A 25,796-nucleotide genomic window follows, 5' to 3' on the forward strand; every position below is an offset into this window, starting at 1 on the left:
GATCTGAGCAATATGAATTATACAGTGAAAACTGAAACTATCAAAGCAGCAGGTTAACCCATTGTGGAGTTGGTAAAAGATGGTTCCAATACTGAGTTAAATCAGTGCTAGTCCTGTATGGCGTCTTCATTGACTTTCTGGTAACACTGACAGGCAGGCAGATAGTGGATGTTGAAGGTTGTAGGCCAGCATTTTTATTCCAGATCCTGTGAGTCTGCTTAATAATTTCACTGCCTACGGGGAATGATACTTCAGATGTATGAAAATCCCGAACTTTAACTCACACTATTTGCATCAACGTACCAAGTTCTTAAACCCACTTGAAGACGCTCTTAACAATTTAATATTAGCCCACAAATGACAGGACAGCAGCATGGTTTAGTGCTCCAAACGAGTACTCTATGGTGTGGTAGGATGCAGGTTTGCACCTGTCATTCCACACACAGTAAGTTGCTGACCTCACCCATGCCTATCAAAGAGACATCCTCAGGAGGTGTTCAATGTTTTGCAAAGTGGGGTGGGACAGGGCATGGGAGGGCAACAAAATTCTCATCTACCTCCAAGCAACTAAATTAGAAGTGGTAGAGACCTGGGAGCGCTGCTCCCCTCCAGATTAAGGAATGGTGTGATTTTTTTTTGGAGAGACCCAAATATTGACAACAAGAAAAAAATAAAACAAAAAGGAATAAAAATAGTTTTCAATGTTCTTTCACTCATAATTCACCAACAGCGATTGCACTTGTAAACCATATGTTCTTCATCCACACCCTGAAAGACTTGCCAATACTCACCATCAATGCTGTATTCCCACAGCCTCCCTCTCCCATACTAAAGTCCTTTTTCACCATCTACTCCCCATTAGAGGTTGTCACCAAGCTCCCTTTAGCTAGGTTGGTGAGATAATCAGAAACTGTTCACAAAAGCCTACAGGAGATGTGATTCTGTACAATGGGTCTGATTCCACTACTGCTACTTCCTCCCTACATGGGCAAACCTGCTAAGTGTCAATCACAGCACTGACCATTACTCATTTTGATCTAAAAGTGCAACCTGTCAAAGACAGCTCCATGTATTTAAGTGGGGTTGAGATCCTTGTGCTCATGCCGGTCACACACGTCACTCCATACTTTTCCCCGATGGTGCCAGCTCTGCACAGGCCAATGATGACAAGTGAGCTTGAAAGTCTGTCATGATCCCCACCACACTGAGGTCTCATCCTGTACTGTTAGAAATTACTACCTCAGTTAAATGTTTCCTTTAGTATTAAGAATTACAAATTTAAACTGTGCTGGTATGTGTTAATGGAATATTCTCCATAATTTTCTTTTTTAGTATTTCACTGTCTTACAAGCCCACTCAAACTGTTGGCTTCATGAAAGATCCGATATCTAAAGCACACAAAATATAGTAAAAGAAAGGAAAAACATTCTGTCTCATTGGTACTGAGTGGTATGATCAGTTGTTACAACACAGGTCTGAGACCCAGCGCAAAAGAAAGCTAGACCATCAGCATCAACTGTGAGAAGCATTATTCGTTCTCAGCCAGTAGCTTGGTTCGCCTTCCTAGCAGAATTCTATAAATGTGGACAACCCTGTGGGGACTAAGACCAAGCAGGATGCTCTGGCTGCTGAATGAGCAGTGCCCTGGCATAGCTGTGATAACAAAGCCAATTGGACCCAATCAAAGAGTGGGGCATCTCCAGAAAAACTTGGATCTGCATATAAACACTTGAAGATTGAATTAAAATAAAAACAGACTACCTGCATTGCTCTCCACTGAAACAAATGACCAGGGTTTTGTTCTATCCAAGGGAGAGTGGGAAAGAGAATGGGGAAAATGTAAATCAACAATGTGTACGCTCAGAGTTCTTAAGGTTTTAAAAAAATGTTAATCATAATTCTTCTATATTAATTATCATTTTGAGTTTCCTCCCCAACTTTTTTTTTGTTTTAATATCAGCTCCATTGCACTTTCAAGCTCAGTAACTCATCCTAATCAGCTTTCTAAGAGGTGAAAAAAATCAATAAAAATATCTCGTACATGGCAGAACCTGGGAGGTATTCTTGAATTTGATGTTGTAAAGGCAGCCTGCTGGAGATCCATCACCTCAGGTCTCCTGGACAGTAAGGACTCACTGGTTTGACGTAACCAGCTGTTCTGTCATCCGCTCGCTGCCATTAAGCTGCCTGCTGATCTGCCTCTTTCCCGGTCCTGGAAACTCGTGCTTGAGCTCAAACCCAATTAAACATTCGGCAGCAGTTGTGGCTCAAGTTTCTGGTGCGAGGCGTAAACAGTGACGAGGCGGCTTTACTAACTTCCTTTGTGATTGAAAGTTTGCATAAGCTAAGCACCCTGTAAATTCTTTACACACCATCCAATCATCTGAAAATAGCTGAGAAAACAAATCAAGGTAGACCCTGACCTTGAGCATCTTCATAATTACATCCCACCCGACCCGATGCTGAATCAAGCCTATTCCCTCCAGTACTGAAATCACACAGGGTCAAGCTTCCAATGGCTGAGGATCAGTCTACAAAATGTGAAAAATTAACATTTGATTTATCTGATGTTCAGATGTCCGACAACCATGATTCATAAAAGTGTGTGTTTTTCAGCCAAATATTGCTACCTGCAAAAAAGAAATTAATTTTGAAAAATTCTCTTATTTTTCTTGCAGAATGTCAAATCATTTTCACTTATATATTCACCAGATGGCACTGCATTGTGCACTGGGAAATGATGTGTTAATAGCTACAGTATACTCCACTAAAGGGCAATCGGAATAACAACTTCTATTCATGAACAAACGTACTTATCAGTTGATTTCCCCAAGTTATCACAATGCAGTTTAATTTCTAATAAAACCTAAACTATTCCAATCTTCAGTCAACTTCAATACAGACCTCGATGACAAGTAAACTGGTGTCCTCCAAGTGATAAGTGTAACTGCTAACTATCAAACAGATTTAGTTGTTGGTCTGAAAGTTACTGTGCTGAACTTCATAGCTTTCCTCACTTCAAAGCATGTCATTTGGAAGCAATCTATTCTTATACATCAGTGCTGGGATCAATTAGTAACAGTGGAAAACTAAATTCCTCGCAAGAGTGTTTCCTGATTTGAAGCTAAATTTTTTTTTCCTTTGCAAAATGAACTTGTCCTTTGCCGGAATCAACGGTGCTGCAGGGATTATGCAACCCACGAAATCCACACTTCCAAAGTAATTACATGGTCAACTTTCAGTGTGATTTTAGGATGAGCATGAGGTGCAGCCAAAAAAACAGCCTGAAAGTGTCAGAGCTGCCGAGGATACAGACCGCCCATCACCACCAGGGGCCATATTATTCCTCTGATCCCTAATTTTAGGGGAAAAGTAAAGTGCGTAAACAGTGGTGCTACACAAGGAGAAGGCAATCGTGGACTAATCCAGTTCCTTAGCACTGCCCTGAGATTGCTCCTGTTCAGAAACGTGTTTAAAAGAAGAAAAAACTTGCATTTGTGTAGCGTGGTTCACAGCCTCAGGACGTCCCAAAGCACTTTAGGGCCAATTAAATACTTTTTGAAGTGTAGTTACTGTTGTAATATAATTTGTGCACAGCAAGGTCCCAAAAATAACCAGAAAATCGTTTATTTTTGTAAATGATGTTTGTTGAGGGTTAGATGTTGGTTCGGACACCAGGAGAATTCCCAGTGTTTTTCTTTGAATAGTAGGATTTATGTCCACCTCAGTTTATCATCTCACCTGAAAGTCGCCACCTCCGACAGTGCAGCATTCCCTCAGTACTTCACTGCACTGTCAGCCTAGATTATGAGCTTTAGTCTCTAGAGTGGGCTTGAACCCATGACCTTCTGACTCAAGAGGTGAGAGTGCTACCAACTGAGCCAAGGCCGACACTTTGGAAAATTAGCAAAAAGGAAAAACACAGCTTTCTGCTTTTTAAAGACAAATTATCAGAAACTTGTGTACAATTACATGGGTGGGGGGGGAGGGGGAGGGAAGAGGTGTGCTTTAAAAAGGTCAAGTGAAAAGTGAACTCAAGGTTGGATTGGCTTTAGTCAATTGAAAATGTTGTTTTGTGCACAGCAGGAGTGCACATTTATAAATGTATCCATTGGTACATCTAGCAGGTTTGAGGAGAATTCTCACCCAGGCTTTCATCAGTTTTTCTGTTTTTATAAAACTGTATTGTCTTTAACAATAACAAAAACATTAAGGATCATATTGCAAAAAATAGTTCCATCAGCTTAATGATTTCTCCGATTGCCTCTCATCTACCCAAGCCTGCAACCATCTGTGGCTAATTATGTAGGATTGTAAACAATTTTACAACACCAAGTTATAGTCCAGCAATTTTATTTTAAATTCACAAGCTTTCGGAGGCTTCCCCCTTCGTCAGGTGAACGACGTTCACCTGACGAAGGGGGAAGCCTCCGAAAGCTTGTGAATTTAAAATAAAATTGCTGGACTATAACTTGGTGTTGTAAAATTGTTTACAATTGTCAACCCCAGTCCATCACCGGCATCTCCACATCATAATTATGTAGGAAGGCAGGCAAAATGCTCGCAGAGCCCTACCAATGTCACTCTGAACTAGTTGTGAGGAAGGATGGGATACAGACCTGGGAATGACCATCCCTCTCATTTTACCTCTTCACAGCACAGAGGCTGAGATCTGGAACATAGTTGTACATAGCATTAAGCCTGCATCCCTCACTGACTGATGCGGTACAGCTTGTTGATGCACTCGGAACATAGGAACAGGAGGAGGCCATTTAGCCCTTCGAGCCTATTCCACCATTCAATGAGGTCCTGGCTGATCGGTGACCAAATTCCATATCCCTGCCGAAGCCCCTTATCCCTTAATACCTTTGGTTAACAAAAATCTATCAATCTCAGATTTAAAATTAACAATTGAGTTAGCATCAACTGCTGTTTGCGGAAGAGAGTTCCAAACTTCTTCCACCCTTTGTGTGTAGAAGTATTTCTGAACTTCACTCCTGAAAGTCCTGGCTCTAATTTTTAGGCTATGTCCCCTAGTCCTAGTCAACCAGTGGAGAGGGTTTCTTTCTATCTACCCTACCAGTTCCCCTTAATATCTTGAAAACTTCGATCAAATCACTCCCTAATCTTCTAAATTCCAGGGGATACAACCCCAGTTGGTGTAATTTCCTTTTGTAATTCAACCCTTGGAGTCCAGGTATCATTCTAGTAAATCTATGCTGCACTCCCTCCAAGGCCAATATATCCTTCCTAAGATGCGTTGCCCCGAACTGAACACAGTACTTCAGGGTGTGGTCTAACCAGGGCTTTGTATAGCTGCAGCATAACTTCTACCCCCTTGTATTCTAGTCCTCTAGATATAAAGGCCAGCATTCCATTTGCCTTTGTGATTATTTTCTGTACCTGTCCGTGACATTTTAATGATCTATGTACATGGAGCCCTAAGTCTCTTTGGACCTCCACTGTTTCGAGCTTGTCACCATTTAGAAAGTACTCAGATCTATCCTTTTTAGGTCCAAAGTGGATGGCCTCACACTTGCCTGCATTGAAATCCATTTGCCACAGTTTTGCCCATTCACTTAATCTATTAATATCTCTGTAATTTTATGCTTCCATCAATACTGCTTACAATGCTACCTATCTTTGTGTCATCAGCAAACTTGGATATGTGGCTCTCTATCCATCATCTAAATAGTTAATAAATACAGTGAATAGTTGAGGCCCCAACACAGATCCCTGTGGGACACCACGAGTCACATCCTGCCAATTTGAGTACCTGCCCATTATCCCTACTCTCTGTCTCCTGCCGCTCGGCCAATTTCCTAACAAGGTCAATAATTTGCCCTCAATTCCATGAGTTTCAGTTTTAGCTAACAGTCTCTTCTGAGGGACTTCATCGAATGCCTTCTGGAAGTCCATATAAACAACATCCATAGACAGTCCCCTATCCACTACTTTAGTCACCTCTTCAAAAAATTCAGTCAGGTTTGTCAGGCATGACCTACCCTTTACAAATCCATACTGGCTTTCTCTGATCAGCTGAAAATTTTCAAGGTGTTCAGTCATTCTATTGTTAATTATAGATTCTAGTAATTTCCTGACAACAGATGTTAGGCTAACTGGTTCTATAATTCCCTGGTTTCTCTCTCTCACCTTTCTTAAATAGCGGAGTGACGTGCAATTTTCAAATCTAAAGCAACGATACTTGAATCGAGAGAACTTTGGAAGCTCGTAGTTAGAACATCTGCAATGTTCTCACCGACTTCCTTTAAAACCCCAGGATGGAAATCATCTGGTCCTGGAGATTTGTCACTCGAGTGCCATTGTTTTCTTCATTATTATTAATTTGCTTACGTTAATTATGGTGAGTATCCGTCCCTGATTCAAAATTAGTTTCCTTGGAGTGTCCGGCATGCTATCCTCTTCCTCTACTGTAAATACTGATGCAAAATAATTATTTAACATGTCCGCCATTTCCTTATTTTCATTTACACTATCACCATGATCAGTTTTTAAGGGTCCCACATTGCTCTTGACAACCTTCTTGATCCTATATAATTGTAAAAAATTATGTTGATTTTGATATTCCTTGCAAGTTTCTTTTCATACTCACTTTTTGTAGCTCTTACTATCTGTTTTGTCACCCGTTGCTGTTCTTTGTTTCTCTCCCAGTCACCAGGATCTGTGCTATTTTTTGTATTTTTATATGCTTTTAGTCTTATGTTGTCCCTTGCCTCTTTTGTCATCCATGGTTGTTTTTTTTTTGGCAAGTAGAGCTCTTGCCCCTTAAGGGTATAAATTGATTCTGTACCACGTTAAATTCTTTTTTGAACACCTCCCACTGATCTTCTGTCATTTTACCCATTAACAGATTTGCCCAGTTTACTGCGGACAGTCTCTGTCTCATCCCGTTGAAGTTGTCCTTACTTAAATTTAGAATCTTAGTAGCTGTTATGGGTTTCTCCCGCACTAATGCCTTGTGCCACTGCAACCCCTATTTACCCTTTGGATGAAGCAATTTTGCCAAACTAATGATTAAAGCTATGGCCACTACATTTCTGCTGCATAGAATCATAGAATGGTTACAGCACGGAAGGAGGCTCTATGCAAGAGCAATCCAGCTAGTCCCATTCCCCTGCCCTATCCCCGTAGCCCTGCAAATTTTTTCCTTTCAAGTACTTATCCAGTTCCCTTTTGAATCTGCCTCCACCAGCCCCTCGGGCACTGCATTCCAGATCCTAACCACTCGCTGTGTAAAAAAGTTTTTCCTTATGTCACCTTTGGATCTTTTGCCAATCACCTTAAATCTATGTCCTCTGGTTCTTGACCCTTCCGCCCATGGGAACAGTTTCTCTCTATCTACTCTGTCTAGACCCTTCATGATTTTGAATACCTCTTATCAAATCTCCTTGCAACCGTCTCTGTTCCAAGGAGAACAACCCCAGCTTCTCCAGTCTATCCATGTAACTAAAGTCCCTCATCCCTGGAATCATTCTAGTAAATCTTTTCTGCACCCTCTCTAAGGCCTTCACATCTTTCCTAAAGTGCGGTGCCCAGAACTGGACACAACACTCCAGTTGTGGCCGAACCAGTATTTTATAAAGGTTCATCATGACTTCCATACTTTTGTACTCTATGCCTCTATTTATAAAGCCCAGGATCCCATATACTTTTTTAACCACTTTCTCAACCTGCCCTGCCACCTTCAACGACCAGAGCACATATACCCCCAGATCTCCCTGTTCTTGTACGCCTTTTAGAATTGTGCCCTGTAGTTTATATTGCCTCTCCTCGTTCTTCCTACCGAAATGTATCACTTCACATTTTTCTGCATTAAATTTCATCTGCCACGTGTCCGCCCATGCCACCAGCCTGTCTATATCCTCTTGAAGTCTATTACTATCCTCCTCACTGTTTATTACCCTTCCAAGTTTTGTGTCATCTGCAAATTTGGAAATTGTGCCCTGTACAACCAAGTCCAAGTCATTAACATATATCAAGAAAAGCAGTGGTCCCAGCACGACCCCTGGGGAACACCACTGTACACCTCCCTCCAGTCTGTAAAACAACCATTCACCACTACTCTCTGTTTCCTGTCACTTAGCCAATTCTGTATCCATGTTGCTACTGCCCCCTTTATTCCATGGGCTGCAATCTTAATGATAAGTCTACCATGTGGCACTTTATCAAACGCCTTTTGAAAGTCCATATACACCACATCAACTGCATTGCCCTCTTCTACCCTCTCTGTTACCTCATCAAAAAACTCCATCAGGTTAGTTAAACATGATTTGCCTTTAACAAATCCGTGCTGGCTTCCCCTAATCAATCCACACTCGTCCAAGTGACCGTTAATTCTGTCCCGGATTATCACTTCCAAAAGTTTCCCCACCACTGAGGTTAAACTGACTGGCTGATAGTTTCTGGGTTTATCCTTACACTCTTTTTTTGAACAAGGGTGTAATATTTGCAATTCTCCAGTCCTCTGGCACCACCCCCTATCTACGGATGTTTTGAAGATTATGGCCAGTACCTCCGCAATTTCTACCCTTACTTCCCTCAGCAACCCAGGATGCATCCTATCCGGACCGGGTGACTTATCTATTTTAAGTACAGCTAGCCTTTCAAGTACGTCTTCTTTATCAATTTTTAGCCCATCCAGTATCTCAACTGTATCTTTCCTTAATGAGACTCTGGCAGCATCTTCTTCCTTGGTAAAGACAGATGCAAAGCTCTCATTTAGTACCTCAGCCATCCCCTCTGCCTCCATGAGAAGATCTCCTTTATAGTCCCTAATCGGCCCCACCCCTCCTCTTACTACCCGTTTATTGTTTACATGCCTGTTGAAAACTTTTGGATTCCCTTTTATCTTGGCCACCAGTCTATTCTCATACTCCCTCTTTGCCCCTATTATTTCCTTTTTCACTTCCCCTCTGAACTTTCTATATTCAGCTGGTTCTCACTTGTGTTATCAACCTGACATCTGTCATACACCTCTTTTTTTCCGTTTCATCTTACTCACTATCTCTTATTGTAAACAATTTTACAACACCAAGTTATAGTCCAACAATTTTATTTGAAATTCACAAGCTTTCGGAGGCTTCCTCCTTCCTCAGGTGAATGTTGTGGAAATGAAATCCTCGAATCCTTCGCATTTATAAATCACAGAACAATGCCTGGTGATTACAGATAGTCTTTCCAACTGCCCGTTGCCACGGCAATCACAGTGTGCAGACAGAGAGGTGTTACCTAAAAAGCCACCGAATATACAACCCACCAAAAAAAAAACAGAGAGAGAGAGAGGCAGAAACAAACATAGAAAAGACAGCAAATGACCCGTTACATTAAAAACTGATAACATTTGTTCGCTGGTGGGGTTATGTGTAGCGTGACATGAACCCAAGATCCCGGTTGAGGCCGTCCTCATGGGTGCGGAATTTGGCTATCAATTTCTGCTCGACGATTTTGCGTTGTCGTGTGTCTCGAAGGCCGCCTTGGAGTATGCTTACCCGAAGGTCATTTACTGTCTTTTCTATGTTTGTTTCTGCCTCTCTCTCTCTGTTTTTTTTTGGTGGGTTGTATATTCGGTGGCCTTTTGTCATCCAAGGAGCTCTGGCTTTAGTTGCCCTGCCTTTCTGCCTCGTGGGAATGTGCCTAGACTGTACCCAGGCCGCCCACTGTTCAATTACAGTTTTGCCTGCCAATCTTTGATTCTAATTTATCCCGGCCAGATCTGTTCTCATCCCATTAAAATTGGCCCTCCTCCAATTGAGTATTTTTACTTTAGGAGCAGTCCGTGTCCTTTTCCATAGCTATTCTAAACCTTATGATACTATGATCGCTGCTCCCTAAATGCTCCCCCACTGACACTTGCTCCACTTGGCCCGCCTCATTCCCTAGAACTAAGCCCAGCAATGCTCCTTCCTCGTTGGGCCGGAAACGTACTGGTCAAGAAAGTTATCCTGAACACACTTCAAAAATTCCTCTCCCTCTTTGCCCCTTATATTAATGTTATCCCAGTCTATATTCGGATAGTTGAACTCTCCAGTTATCACTACTCTATAGCTTTTGCACCTCTCTGTAATTTTCCTGAAAATTTGCTCTTCTATATCCTTCCCTCTAGTTAGTGGCCTGTAGAATACACCCAGTAGTGTAATGGCACCTCTTTTATTTCTTAACTGTAACCAAATAGATTCTGTCCTTGACCCCTCCAGGACATCCTCTCTCTCCGGTACTGAAATATTCTCCTTAATCAATTCTGCCACCCCCCTTCTTTTCTTTCCTTCCCTATCTTTCCTGATCACCTTGGTTCCAGGAATATTTAGTATCCAATCCTGCCCTTTTTTGAGCCAGGTCTCCGTTATTGCCACAACATCCTATTCCCATGTGGCTTTTTGCGCCTGCAGCTCACCAACCTTGTTTACCACGCTTCATGTGTTTACACACGTGCACTGTAAACCAGTCCTAGACTTTCTTGTACTCTCTCTTAGTCTGATCCCACCTCATACTGCACTATTACTTGCTCGAGTGCTATCTTTCTCCCCCGATCCTTTGTGCCCCTTGTTTCTCCTTTCCATTGCTATACCCTGGTGCCCATCCCCCTGCCAAATTAGTTTAACCCCTCCCCACAGCACTAGTGAACCTCCCCATGAGGACATTGGTCCCAGCTCCATTGAGATGCAACCCATCCAGCCTGTACAGGTCCCACCTTCCCCAGAACTGGTCCCAATGCACCAGGAATCTAAAGCCCTCGTCCTGCACCATATCTCCAGCCACGTATTTGTCTGCTCTATCCTCCCATTTCTATACTCACTGGCGGGTGGCACCGGGAGTAATCTGGAGATTACTATCTTTGAGGTCCTGCTTATTAATCTCTTTCCTGACTCCTTAAAATCTGCCTGCAGGACATCATCCTTCTTTCTCCCTTTGTCATTGGTACTGATAGGGATCATGACCTCTGGCTGTTCACATCCGCTCCTCCACCCAACGGAATGTTCTGCAGCCGCTGACATTCTTGACCCTGGCACCAGGGAGGCAACATACCATCCTGGAATCACGTCTGCAGGCGCAGAAACGCCTATCTGCTCCCCTAACTATAGAATCGCCTATCACTATTGCTCTCCTGACCTTTTTCTCCTCCCCCCACTGTACAGCTGAGCCATCCATGGTGCTGTGGACTTGGCTCTGGCTGCACTCCACAGAGGAACCCTCTCCTCACCAGTTAGAGGGTGAGATGCACTTGGGGGACTCTTGCACAACCTGCCTGGTCCTCCTTGTCACCCAGTCCCTCTCTGCCTGCACTCTCTGAAGCTGCGGGGTGACCACCTCCTGAAACGTGCTATCCATGTAGCTCTCAGCCTCGCGGATACACTGCAGTGGCGCCAGCTGCTGCTCAAGCTCCGAAATCCAGAGCTTGAGCTCCTCCAGCTGACAACACTTCCTGCATCTGTGGTTGTCCAGGACACAGGAAGCGTCCTGGAGTTCCCACATGGCACAGGATGCGCATTTGACGGGTGTGAGCTGCCCTTCCATGCCCCGATTTATTAGATTGTTTACTAAACTTAACAAAAACAAAAGGAACACTCACTGGCTACCAGCTAATCAGCTCCTTCCCCTGTTTATTTATAGTTTTATTAGTCTAGTAAATAAACTAATTTAAGTTTCTTTGATGTGTATTGAAAAATTACACATTAGAATAAAATAAAAGAATATCAAATAATAATCAACACCAGCATCTGGTAAGTGGTATGTGGAAATTCTCAAACCCGTTGAATGCCTGATCCTTCTTCGTCATCTTCCTCCGATGGGTAACATAACCAAACTTTTAGAGTTAGACAAAGAAACCACAAATATTGGAAATTTGAAATAAAAACAGGAAATGCTGGAAATGCTTGATTCCCTCTTGGATAAGTCCACCACTTCCCTCAGTGCCATTCATGACCTACCCTTTACAAATCCATACTGGCTTTCTCTGATCAGCTGAAAATTTTCAAGGTGTTCAGTCATTCTATTGTTAATTATAGATTCTAGTAATTTCCTGACAACAGATGTTAGGCTAACTGGTTCTATAATTCCCTGGTTTCTCTCTCTCACCTTTCTTAAATAGCGGAGTGACGTGCAATTTTCAAATCTAAAGCAACGATACTTGAATCGAGAGAACTTTGGAAGCTCGTAGTTAGAACATCTGCAATGTTCTCACCGACTTCCTTTAAAACCCCAGGATGGAAATCATCTGGTCCTGGAGATTTGTCACTCGAGTGCCATTGTTTTCTTCATTATTATTAATTTGCTTACGTTAATTATGGTGAGTATCCGTCCCTGATTCAAAATTAGTTTCCTTGGAGTGTCCGGCATGCTATCCTCTTCCTCTACTGTAAATACTGATGCAAAATAATTATTTAACATGTCCGCCATTTCCTTATTTTCATTTACACTATCACCATGATCAGTTTTTAAGGGTCCCACATTGCTCTTGACAACCTTCTTGATCCTATATAATTGTAAAAAATTATGTTGATTTTGATATTCCTTGCAAGTTTCTTTTCATACTCACTTTTTGTAGCTCTTACTATCTGTTTTGTCACCCGTTGCTGTTCTTTGTTTCTCTCCCAGTCACCAGGATCTGTGCTATTTTTTGTATTTTTATATGCTTTTAGTCTTATGTTGTCCCTTGCCTCTTTTGTCATCCATGGTTGTTTTTTTTTTGGCAAGTAGAGCTCTTGCCCCTTAAGGGTATAAATTGATTCTGTACCACGTTAAATTCTTTTTTGAACACCTCCCACTGATCTTCTGTCATTTTACCCATTAACAGATTTGCCCAGTTTACTGCGGACAGTCTCTGTCTCATCCCGTTGAAGTTGTCCTTACTTAAATTTAGAATCTTAGTAGCTGTTATGGGTTTCTCCCGCACTAATGCCTTGTGCCACTGCAACCCCTATTTACCCTTTGGATGAAGCAATTTTGCCAAACTAATGATTAAAGCTATGGCCACTACATTTCTGCTGCATAGAATCATAGAATGGTTACAGCACGGAAGGAGGCTCTATGCAAGAGCAATCCAGCTAGTCCCATTCCCCTGCCCTATCCCCGTAGCCCTGCAAATTTTTTCCTTTCAAGTACTTATCCAGTTCCCTTTTGAATCTGCCTCCACCAGCCCCTCGGGCACTGCATTCCAGATCCTAACCACTCGCTGTGTAAAAAAGTTTTTCCTTATGTCACCTTTGGATCTTTTGCCAATCACCTTAAATCTATGTCCTCTGGTTCTTGACCCTTCCGCCCATGGGAACAGTTTCTCTCTATCTACTCTGTCTAGACCCTTCATGATTTTGAATACCTCTTATCAAATCTCCTTGCAACCGTCTCTGTTCCAAGGAGAACAACCCCAGCTTCTCCAGTCTATCCATGTAACTAAAGTCCCTCATCCCTGGAATCATTCTAGTAAATCTTTTCTGCACCCTCTCTAAGGCCTTCACATCTTTCCTAAAGTGCGGTGCCCAGAACTGGACACAACACTCCAGTTGTGGCCGAACCAGTATTTTATAAAGGTTCATCATGACTTCCATACTTTTGTACTCTATGCCTCTATTTATAAAGCCCAGGATCCCATATACTTTTTTAACCACTTTCTCAACCTGCCCTGCCACCTTCAACGACCAGAGCACATATACCCCCAGATCTCCCTGTTCTTGTACGCCTTTTAGAATTGTGCCCTGTAGTTTATATTGCCTCTCCTCGTTCTTCCTACCGAAATGTATCACTTCACATTTTTCTGCATTAAATTTTAACCACTTTCTCAACCTGCCCTGCCACCTTAATGATAAGTCTACCATGTGGCACTTTATCAAACGCCTTTTGAAAGTCCATATACACCACATCAACTGCATTGCCCTCTTCTACCCTCTCTGTTACCTCATCAAAAAACTCCATCAGGTTAGTTAAACATGATTTGCCTTTAACAAATCCGTGCTGGCTTCCCCTAATCAATCCACACTCGTCCAAGTGACCGTTAATTCTGTCCCGGATTATCACTTCCAAAAGTTTCCCCACCACTGAGGTTAAACTGACTGGCTGATAGTTTCTGGGTTTATCCTTACACTCTTTTTTTGAACAAGGGTGTAATATTTGCAATTCTCCAGTCCTCTGGCACCACCCCCTATCTACGGATGTTTTGAAGATTATGGCCAGTACCTCCGCAATTTCTACCCTTACTTCCCTCAGCAACCCAGGATGCATCCTATCCGGACCGGGTGACTTATCTATTTTAAGTACAGCTAGCCTTTCAAGTACGTCTTCTTTATCAATTTTTAGCCCATCCAGTATCTCAACTGTATCTTTCCTTAATGAGACTCTGGCAGCATCTTCTTCCTTGGTAAAGACAGATGCAAAGCTCTCATTTAGTACCTCAGCCATCCCCTCTGCCTCCATGAGAAGATCTCCTTTATAGTCCCTAATCGGCCCCACCCCTCCTCTTACTACCCGTTTATTGTTTACATGCCTGTTGAAAACTTTTGGATTCCCTTTTATCTTGGCCACCAGTCTATTCTCATACTCCCTCTTTGCCCCTATTATTTCCTTTTTCACTTCCCCTCTGAACTTTCTATATTCAGCTGGTTCTCACTTGTGTTATCAACCTGACATCTGTCATACACCTCTTTTTTTCCGTTTCATCTTACTCACTATCTCTTATTGTAAACAATTTTACAACACCAAGTTATAGTCCAACAATTTTATTTGAAATTCACAAGCTTTCGGAGGCTTCCTCCTTCCTCAGGTGAATGTTGTGGAAATGAAATCCTCGAATCCTTCGCATTTATAAATCACAGAACAATGCCTGGTGATTACAGATAGTCTTTCCAACTGCCCGTTGCCACGGCAATCACAGTGTGCAGACAGAGAGGTGTTACCTAAAAAGCCACCGAATATACAACCCACCAAAAAAAAAACAGAGAGAGAGAGAGGCAGAAACAAACATAGAAAAGACAGCAAATGACCCGTTACATTAAAAACTGATAACATTTGTTCGCTGGTGGGGTTATGTGTAGCGTGACATGAACCCAAGATCCCGGTTGAGGCCGTCCTCATGGGTGCGGAATTTGGCTATCAATTTCTGCTCGACGATTTTGCGTTGTCGTGTGTCTCGAAGGCCGCCTTGGAGTATGCTTACCCGAAGGTCATTTACTGTCTTTTCTATGTTTGTTTCTGCCTCTCTCTCTCTGTTTTTTTTTGGTGGGTTGTATATTCGGTGGCCTTTTGTCATCCAAGGAGCTCTGGCTTTAGTTGCCCTGCCTTTCTGCCTCGTGGGAATGTGCCTAGACTGTACCCAGGCCGCCCACTGTTCAATTACAGTTTTGCCTGCCAATCTTTGATTCTAATTTATCCCGGCCAGATCTGTTCTCATCCCATTAAAATTGGCCCTCCTCCAATTGAGTATTTTTACTTTAGGAGCAGTCCGTGTCCTTTTCCATAGCTATTCTAAACCTTATGATACTATGATCGCTGCTCCCTAAATGCTCCCCCACTGACACTTGCTCCACTTGGCCCGCCTCATTCCCTAGAACTAAGCCCAGCAATGCTCCTTCCTCGTTGGGCCGGAAACGTACTGGTCAAGAAAGTTATCCTGAACACACTTCAAAAATTCCTCTCCCTCTTTGCCCCTTATATTAATGTTATCCCAGTCTATATTCGGATAGTTGAACTCTCCAGTTATCACTACTCTATAGCTTTTGCACCTCTCTGTAATTTTCCTGAAAATTTGCTCTTCTATATCCTTCCCTCTAGTTAGTGGCCTGTAGAATACACCCAGTAGTGTAATGGCACCTCTTTTATTTCTTAACTGTAACCAAATAGATTCTGTCCTTGACCCCTCCAGGACATCCTCTCTCTCCGGTACTGAAATATTCTCCTTAATCAATTCTGCCACCCCCCTTCTTTTCTTTCCTTCCCTATCTTTCCTGATCACCTTGGTTCCAGGAATATTTAGTATCCAATCCTGCCCTTTTTTGAGCCAGGTCTCCGTTATTGCCACAACATCCTATTCCCATGTGGCTTTTTGCGCCTGCAGCTCACCAACCTTGTTTACCACGCTTCATGTGTTTACACACGTGCACTGTAAACCAGTCCTAGACTTTCTTGTACTCTCTCTTAGTCTGATCCCACCTCATACTGCACTATTACTTGCTCGAGTGCTATCTTTCTCCCCCGATCCTTTGTGCCCCTTGTTTCTCCTTTCCATTGCTATACCCTGGTGCCCATCCCCCTGCCAAATTAGTTTAACCCCTCCCCACAGCACTAGTGAACCTCCCCATGAGGACATTGGTCCCAGCTCCATTGAGATGCAACCCATCCAGCCTGTACAGGTCCCACCTTCCCCAGAACTGGTCCCAATGCACCAGGAATCTAAAGCCCTCGTCCTGCACCATATCTCCAGCCACGTATTTGTCTGCTCTATCCTCCCATTTCTATACTCACTGGCGGGTGGCACCGGGAGTAATCTGGAGATTACTATCTTTGAGGTCCTGCTTATTAATCTCTTTCCTGACTCCTTAAAATCTGCCTGCAGGACATCATCCTTCTTTCTCCCTTTGTCATTGGTACTGATAGGGATCATGACCTCTGGCTGTTCACATCCGCTCCTCCACCCAACGGAATGTTCTGCAGCCGCTGACATTCTTGACCCTGGCACCAGGGAGGCAACATACCATCCTGGAATCACGTCTGCAGGCGCAGAAACGCCTATCTGCTCCCCTAACTATAGAATCGCCTATCACTATTGCTCTCCTGACCTTTTTCTCCTCCCCCCACTGTACAGCTGAGCCATCCATGGTGCTGTGGACTTGGCTCTGGCTGCACTCCACAGAGGAACCCTCTCCTCACCAGTTAGAGGGTGAGATGCACTTGGGGGACTCTTGCACAACCTGCCTGGTCCTCCTTGTCACCCAGTCCCTCTCTGCCTGCACTCTCTGAAGCTGCGGGGTGACCACCTCCTGAAACGTGCTATCCATGTAGCTCTCAGCCTCGCGGATACACTGCAGTGGCGCCAGCTGCTGCTCAAGCTCCGAAATCCAGAGCTTGAGCTCCTCCAGCTGACAACACTTCCTGCATCTGTGGTTGTCCAGGACACAGGAAGCGTCCTGGAGTTCCCACATGGCACAGGATGCGCATTTGACGGGTGTGAGCTGCCCTTCCATGCCCCGATTTATTAGATTGTTTACTAAACTTAACAAAAACAAAAGGAACACTCACTGGCTACCAGCTAATCAGCTCCTTCCCCTGTTTATTTATAGTTTTATTAGTCTAGTAAATAAACTAATTTAAGTTTCTTTGATGTGTATTGAAAAATTACACATTAGAATAAAATAAAAGAATATCAAATAATAATCAACACCAGCATCTGGTAAGTGGTATGTGGAAATTCTCAAACCCGTTGAATGCCTGATCCTTCTTCGTCATCTTCCTCCGATGGGTAACATAACCAAACTTTTAGAGTTAGACAAAGAAACCACAAATATTGGAAATTTGAAATAAAAACAGGAAATGCTGGAAATGCTTGATTCCCTCTTGGATAAGTCCACCACTTCCCTCAGTGCCATTCTCTGAAGGGTCCATCGAGGCACTGGTCACTGCCTCTTTACGAGAAGCAACCCCATCTGCCCCAGCCTCCTCTCACACCAACCTTTTCGCCCACCACACCCACTGGGGGTTAACCTAAATAACCCTCCTTCCCGTCCCACTCATCTGTTCCTCCTAATATCTCCTTCTTTGGCTCAATGTCAATTTTTATATGATTATACTTCTGTGAAGCGCCTTTTCACATTTTTCTACCTTACAGACGCTATATAAATGCAACTTATTGTTGTTGTTAAAATACACAGCAGGTCAATCAACATCTGAAGAGAGAAAGATAGGTTAATATTTCACGAGTCGACAGGCTATCGTTTTGAGTCCACATCCGAAACATTAAGCTGTCTTTTCTCTTCGCGGATGCCCACCAGCATGCTGTGTACTTCCAGCATTTGCAGTTTTTTATTATAGAAAATAACGTGCTTCATGACGTGAAATTCCCCACAAATCCATGGGCTTCTGATCGAGTGTGCAATTTTCAGATTATATTGCATCACTATGGTTTAAAAAAAGGGACCAATAATAATATACATTCTTGCCAAAAATACAGTACAGAAGAATTCCTAGTATCAGCCGACTTGAGCATTGATGAGGACAGAGAATAAAATGTGCTGCTGTCACGGTTATAAGAGAAGGTTTGTTTGAGTTTCAAACCTGAAGATTTTGCTGGTAATACAGCAACATTCTGCATCACATTCTTTATGCACATGTTTACTGTTGGCTGGAACTCAATATACACTGAGTTTGCAGTAACACACATTTAAAATAACACCGCTTGAGGAAGACAAGTGGATTAAAGCCATGTGGACCTCTGATACTCCAGACCCAAGTACATACATTTTATTTTATTTTACAGCTTCAGGGTTTATGCCAGTCTGTTTTCTCCAGCGAGGAGTCTTGGACTGCTTATCTCACGGGAACACCTTTTTATGTACTTAGCCTGGAGAGGTATCACTGCTGGAAAATGGTCCATTTCACACATTTTGTATTGTCAACATTATGGCACCATGCACTTTAGCACTAATGTGCAGCTGTGCCATAGAATGAAGGGATGAAGATGGAGCTCTCCATTCCAGTGAGTCTCTGATCTCAGCTGCAACTATGTTGGGAGGTGTTTGGTGGAGTCTAGGAGTCAGTGCTGTGCAGATGGGAGAAAATTGAAGAGTATCATTGCAAGCTCAATCTCAACCACACTGAGTCAATAGCCAAAAGCTTTCCTGACTTCTCAGCAAGAACTGGTAAATGGCCTGCAAGACCAGAACAAGGTGAGGGAAAAGATATGTTTGAAAAAAAACACAACCTAACTCGTTCAGTTGAGTAATTTTAAATAAGTGCCAACCTACCTCATTTAGTTGGGTGTGCTAAACCAGCAGCTTGCAGAGGGCAAATTATCTCACAAATAGAGACTTAGTATGGTGCATTACTCACCATACCAAGCAACACTTACTCACCAATAACCTGCTCACTGATGCTCAGTTTGGGTTCTGCCAGGACCACTCGGCTCCAGACCTCATTACAGCCTTGGTCCAAACATGGACAAAATAGCTGAATTCCAGAGGTGAGGTGAGAGTAACTGCCCTTGACATCAAGGCAGCATTTGACCAAGTGTGGCACCAAGGAGCCCTAGTAAAATTGAAGTCAATGGGAATCAGGGGGAAAACACTCCAATAGCTGGCACAAAGGAAGACGGTAGTGGTTGTTGGAGGCCAATCATATCAGGCCCAGAACATTGCTGCAGGAGCTCCTCAGGGCAGTGTCCTAGGCCCAATCATCTTCAGCTGCTTCATCAATGACCTTCCTTCCATCATAAGGTCAGAAACAGCGATGTTCGCTGATGATTACACAGTGTTCAGTTCCATTTGCAACCCCTCAGATAATGAAGCAGTCCGTGTCCGAATGCAGCAAGACCTGGACAACATCCAGGATTGGGCTGATAAGTGGCAAGTAACATTCACGCCAGACAAGTGCCAGGCAATGACCATCTCCAACAAGAGAGAATCTAACCACCTCCCCATGACATTCAACGGCATTACCATCGCCGAATCCCCCACCATCAACATCCTGGTGGTCACCATTGACCAGAAACTTAACTGGACCAGCCATATAAATACTGTGGCTACAAGAGCAGGTCAGAGGCTGAGTATTCTGCGGCGAGTGACTCACCTCCTGACTCCCCAAAGCCTTTCAACCATCTACAAGGCACAAGTCAGGAGTGTGACGGAATACTCTCCACTTGCTTGGATGAGTGCAGCTCCAACAACACTCAAGAAGCTCGACACCACCCAGGACAAAGCAGCCCACTTGATTGGCACTCCATCCACCACCCTAAACATTCACTCCCTTCACCACCGGCGTACTGTGGCTGCAGTGTGTACCATCCACAGGATGCACTGCAGCAACTCGCCGAGGCTTCTTCGACAGCACCTCCCAAACCCGCGACCTCTACCACCTAGAAGGATAAGAGCAGCAGGCACATGGGAACAACACTATCTGCACGTTCCCCTCCAAGTCACACACCATCCCGACTTGGAAATATATCGCAGTTCCTTCATCGTCGCTGGGTCAAAATCCTGGAACTCCCTACCTAACAGCACTGTGGGAGAACCTTCACCACACGGACTGCAGCAGTTCAAGATGGTGGCTCACCACCATCTTCTCAAGGGCAATTAGGGATGGGCAATAAATGCTGGCCTCGCCAGCGACGCCCATATCCCATGAATGAATACATTTTTTTTATATTTAACAAAAGCAAGAAAGTCTAATAAAATATTGAACTGAGAGGTTTTTATTTTAATTCAGGGAAATAAATGTGGAAGGATTGGTCGGCATACCAGCAGGACTGGGCAGTTGAAAAGAAGTCTGGAAAGAACAACCATGTAACATTTGCACCATGTAGCTTGTGGAGAGTCCATGTTTTTCTCCCAGTTTACTGCAATATCCAATAGTAGAAGAGGCTCCAAGAAGACATTGATTTTGACACCACATGTATTAGGTGTATTTTAAGAAATTAAAGAATGTATTTTTGCTGAACTGTTAGGGTTATGATTTAAAGCAACTAAAGTTGGGTGCATGTTTCTGCCTCCATTGGTTAAATAAAATTTTAGCGGTAGTTAGTTGACTGTGAAAACTTGTACTTGCTAACAGAAAACAGAAACTGGCTAGCAGAAAAGCATTTCAGCTTAATAAACTCCTTTAAAAAAAAAATCAATGGAAGAAGCCTCACCTGCTGTTTCATTTCAGAATAGACCTTCTCAGAATTCAGCTCAACCTGTCTCTTGAATTCTTCCAGAGCTGCATCCGCCTTCTGGGCTTGGAACTTCTGCATCTCGGTCATCCGTGTCAGTTGGTCCCCTTTTTCACTAAACAAGCACAAATGTTTCAGTAATGTACTGTACCTAGGGATCTTTAGTTTAACAGGATAAACCCACCGTTAAATCTATTTATTTGTATAATTAAAAGCTTTGTGTCAGGCAAGATTCACACCAGAGATGCTGCTATGTCACTGTTGAACCAAGGCCTCTGTCTGCCTTCTCAGGTGGGTGTAAAAAATCCTAGGGCACTATTTGAACAAGAGCAGGGAAGTTTTGCCGGTATCCTGGCCAACACATCCCTCAACCAACACAACAGAGTATCTGGGCATTTATCTCATTGCTGTTTATCTGCACTTTCCTGCGTTCATACTGGCTGCCCTGTTTCCGTACATTTCAAAAGTATTTCACTGGCTGTGAAGTGCTGTGGGATGTACTGAGGTAATGAAAGGAGCAATATAAATGCAAGTTCTTTCTTTTTTTCTTAATGCCACACTTTAAATTTTTAGGTAACACTTTAATGATTGGTTTAAATAATCATAACCTATTCAACCATTCTGATTTGCTCATTATGACTGCCAATCATCAAGAGGATCCAACCATCATAAATGCAACCAATCAAATCTCTCAATTTTTTCAATGTAGTTTCGATGGCCACCTTGCTTTCCAACCCATCGTACTACATACGCCCAACTGTCACCTTTATAACGTAGTATATGAAAAGTCAATAAACCTATCTATAAATTTACTCATTGTACATTAGAACTCCCGCACCAATTAAGACATCTTTTCCCATTTGAATTTATTATAAAAACATATTTCTTGTCTCCCAACATCACTTTCAAAATAGCACTAATGGCTACTGACCTGGAGTGTGTATACACTTTTTATTGATGTTGTCATTCACACAGGATTCACCAATCTGGGACCTCGGCCTGGGAATGATCAACAGGAACTTCTGATTGGGCAGGTGCATGGCAATATTTGCTAATGCATATTTGACTTACTTGGGTCTGGCGCTTGAGTGTTATTGGGGCAAATTCAACCATCAGAATAGAAAGAAAGGAGAGTTAGAAACAGTGGCCCCGAATTTTCTAAAGGGTTCCGTGGTGTATTCCAGGAGTTCCCAGTCTGCCTTGTAAGGGCCAAAACCTTCACCTGCCCCTTATAAGGCCAATGATGCTAGGGGACAGAACTGGGTAACGGGGACTTCTCTGTACTGGGAGTTCCCATTTCCCAGGCTCAAAAGGACCTCAGTTTAACAATGAAGGCCTGTACATCGAGAGACATGAAGTGTATCGGCCTCCAGAAGATTGCATGGGGGCCCCATTAGGAGGGCCCAGGTGACGGAAGTGGCCTGAACCCCCAAAGAACATGTTGGTTGAGAAGTGACTCCATGGGGTCTCAGGGAGGGGAAGCCTGCCTGCATTCCCCCACAGACACTATGATGAGCCGGTAGTGCTGTAGGTGCCCACAGGCCCCATGTAAATGAGGTGTCCTCCTGCTGATCTCAATAATTCCAGTGAGATCACTACTGGAGGACACATTCCCAGCATAACCACAGGGACCTGGAGATTTCCAGAGTCAGTATTTTGTATATCTGGTTTGCATACCAACTGAATGGAGCTGAGAACAATTAGAACAAGGATAGTTTTCTCACAAATTTGACTTTGGTAGTTCCTGGTAGTACAGAAAAACCTGAGGACCAATAGCCAATAGCCAACAGGTTTCCAATAGGCTAATGTATATGCTAGGAACCCTGCTTCAGCCAGCAGTGGTTAGCTCTGGTCTCAGCCTGCTTAGTGATGGGGCATTACAATGGCTGTCAGTATCCACATGGGTATGGCTGTCCAATAGTTCTGCAAGATGTGCATCTGGGGACGTAGGCTGAGAACAGGACTGGACTCGGTTGTAATGGTTCGCTTGATTGAATGATATATTCACCAGAATTATTGCACAATCCTAAATGTCATTAAAGGAGAGATCTGTATGATTACTGGTGTCTTTCAATCATTAGCTATAACTATGTTTTACATACTAAAACAGCTGTACAATTCCTCCATTCAGTGGCATCATTTACAGGAGCAGTGGGAAGCACCAGCCAGTCCCACTGCCAGTGTAGCAGAATGTCAGGATATCACTGAAGTTCAATTCAGACTAGAGTGGCTCTCCCATAACAAATGTCCGGTGAGAGGAAATCAATGAGTAATTCAAAGGGTACGCACAGCAATGTGTAAACATCCAAACTAGATTCTTCATTCATGACACCACCTTTGAAGTCGGTTCTTGCTGCCATTAATAAGAAATTAATTTGCACACTTCCACTTCTCCAGATTTCATCCTTTGCCTGACTGTCTGAATTCCTTTTGAAATGTCTTTTCTGCAGGGATAGGGAATGCTGCTTTGATACATTTTAAATTTAAATGCTGCTGGCTCTTACAGTTCTGCCGTTGATGCTCCATGTATTCAAATTCAAAAAACAGAAATGGAAAAAGCTGGAAATACTCTGCAGGTCGGTCCTGAGAAAGGCATCACACCTATATGGGGCTAGATGGACCAGTGGGTCTTTTCTTGTCTATAAATTCATAAGGGTCTTGGACCTAAAACGTCAAGTGACTGACTTCTGATTCTCCACAGTTGCTGTTTGACCTGCTGAGTATTTCTAGCTTGTTCTCTTTCTGTTTTTCAGATTTCCAGCACCTGCAGCATTTTGCATTTTATTCAAATTCAAAGACTGCTATTGTAACTTCAAAAAGCTGGACATGCACTGTTTGGCTCCTGAAATTTCTGTGCTGGTGCTTCAGAGTCTTTTAGACACAGTACAACAATAGTGTTCACGAACGTTTTGTCAAGGGTTCAAGGTATGCTGCAACACACTGAACCCCAGAGTGATACAGTACTGATCTGTAACTGCACAGTGAGCTCCTGATATCAACTGTGGTGGTTTATTTAAGTGGAATTCCGGCCACAGGAAGAAAAGTATAACACTATTAGTCCTAAATTAATGCGGTTTTTGTACTTGCATTGTGGAAGCTGGGACAACCCTGTCCACTAATTGCTCTCCCTTGCTATCTTTTCCTGGAAAGCAAGAAAAAGAGAGAACAACACAGCATACCAGCTCGGTCAACATCCCATGGCAACCAGCAGGTCATGAATTGAAGCTTAGAGACAAATGGAGCAACAAGTATGCCAAGGACCTTAGTGAAGGAAGACCATATTATTACAACCACAGAGACACAAAGATCCCCCCCCCACCAAAAAACAGAACCCATGAACAAGCACCACTACATCTCAAACTATTATATGGACGAGTGGTACAAACCAAGGTCTACATATACACCAATGGCTAATTACTAATATAAAAAGATTTAGTACAGTTACTTTCCATTCTTCAACTTGGCCCAGTGTTTCACCTTTGATTCACTGCTTTGACTTACCTACTGGGTCTGAGGAGACACTGGCCTGGCTGTAAAATGCTGACCAAGGTGAGATGCAGTATCACCGGGCAGATTATACCATAGTTTGAAGAGCTGTTAACTGCAATGGCACAGTCTATGTGAAAACATTTCCCACAGATTTACCAAAAGACCGTGCAAGCTTTAAAGAAATAGAGGATAGAGAGATCTGATGTCGCCATTAGGAGGTTTAGTTTGAAGGAGTTATTACGCCTCAGGCTGTGAGGGAGCTGAATTAATAGTCATTAACCCAAATTGCTTCAGCAATCAGATCATCTTGTCTGTGTAAAATTAATTCCTTTGTACTGTAGGGCTCAGTAACTCCTCCAAACTACTTCCATCCCAATGATATCATCAGTTCTTATTGCGATCAGAATTCTTTATAACCCTTTGCTGTTCAAAAATGGAAAAGAATGGGAAAATGTCCCTTTTTCCCTCTCCTGAGGTGCAGGGGTGCAGTTCCATGGATAGTGCAATACCTCTGGTGCCTCATCCACATGGATAATCTTAAACAGTGAATGTCAGAAGGGTATTACAGTTGAGCCTGGTCCTGTGCCCACTCAATATGTGATCAGGAACAGGAACTCTGGCTGATTTCCCTCCCCCCACACTAGCTCCTGGGCAATTGCAGCACTCCAGCTGTCTATGATTGGCCAACTCTGCAAAGGCCGGGAATGAAAACTGGTCTGTATGATTCAGTACTATAATGAGCAGTGCCTCGTTTGACGAGGCTATCAGCAAGGGTGAGGTCCCCTCCATAAAAGATTGATACGGTAAGCTGGAACTTACAACCGTGTGATCCATCTTACAGTACAGCTGTTTGTGAAAGCCACCCAGTATGTGACTGAGACAAAGTCCCATGGTAAGTTTAGTTATTGAGGTAGAAAGTCAACATTTGTGGCTGTGTTTTTTCTGTAAAATAACCCACTGTCTGATAACAAAAAGTCACTAATAAAAGCATATTAAAAATCCAATGAAGTGTTAATTTATTGATGAGATAAGTTAGTGTTCACAGCCAGATGTGCAACAGTCGTGTCATGGCATGAATATGTATTTTTTGGCAGCACATTATTGAGTCACCATTGAATATATTGGGGTAAGACATAATAAAACAGCATCAAGACTTATCTTTTTTTTAATCATCTAACTGGAAAATAAAGTCATTTAATCAGAACTGGCTGGTGCACTGAGCTGGAGCCAGTTCTACAAGCAGCAGGCAACGTATGTGTAGTGTAATAATATATAAATTTTCTTTGTAGGCATGACATTCCTTGATAGCCTCCCATTTTTTCCCTCCTGGTGCAGGTCTAACAATGCCATGCGCATTTTGTGGCCATAAAAAGAACACTTGCATTTATAGAGCACCTTATCACCTCATCAATACATCACAAAGCCTTTCACGCAATGAATTACT

At 43.0% G+C, this 25,796-nt stretch overlaps 1 protein-coding gene across 1 annotated transcript in view; it reads right to left on the reverse strand.

Annotated features, from left to right (window-relative positions):
- cep112 (centrosomal protein 112) overlaps window positions 1-25,796 on the reverse strand; it is a 358,450-nt gene that overhangs the window by 119,556 nt on the left and 213,098 nt on the right. The window contains exon 19 of the mRNA XM_068003888.1: window positions 20,843-20,978. Coding sequence (XP_067859989.1) covers window positions 20,843-20,978 — 136 coding nt within the window. The remainder of the gene's footprint in view (window positions 1-20,842; window positions 20,979-25,796) is intronic.

The sequence above is a fragment of the Heptranchias perlo genome, chromosome 23, assembly GCF_035084215.1.
Source record: "Heptranchias perlo isolate sHepPer1 chromosome 23, sHepPer1.hap1, whole genome shotgun sequence".
Classification (NCBI taxonomy): domain Eukaryota; kingdom Metazoa; phylum Chordata; class Chondrichthyes; order Hexanchiformes; family Hexanchidae; genus Heptranchias; species Heptranchias perlo.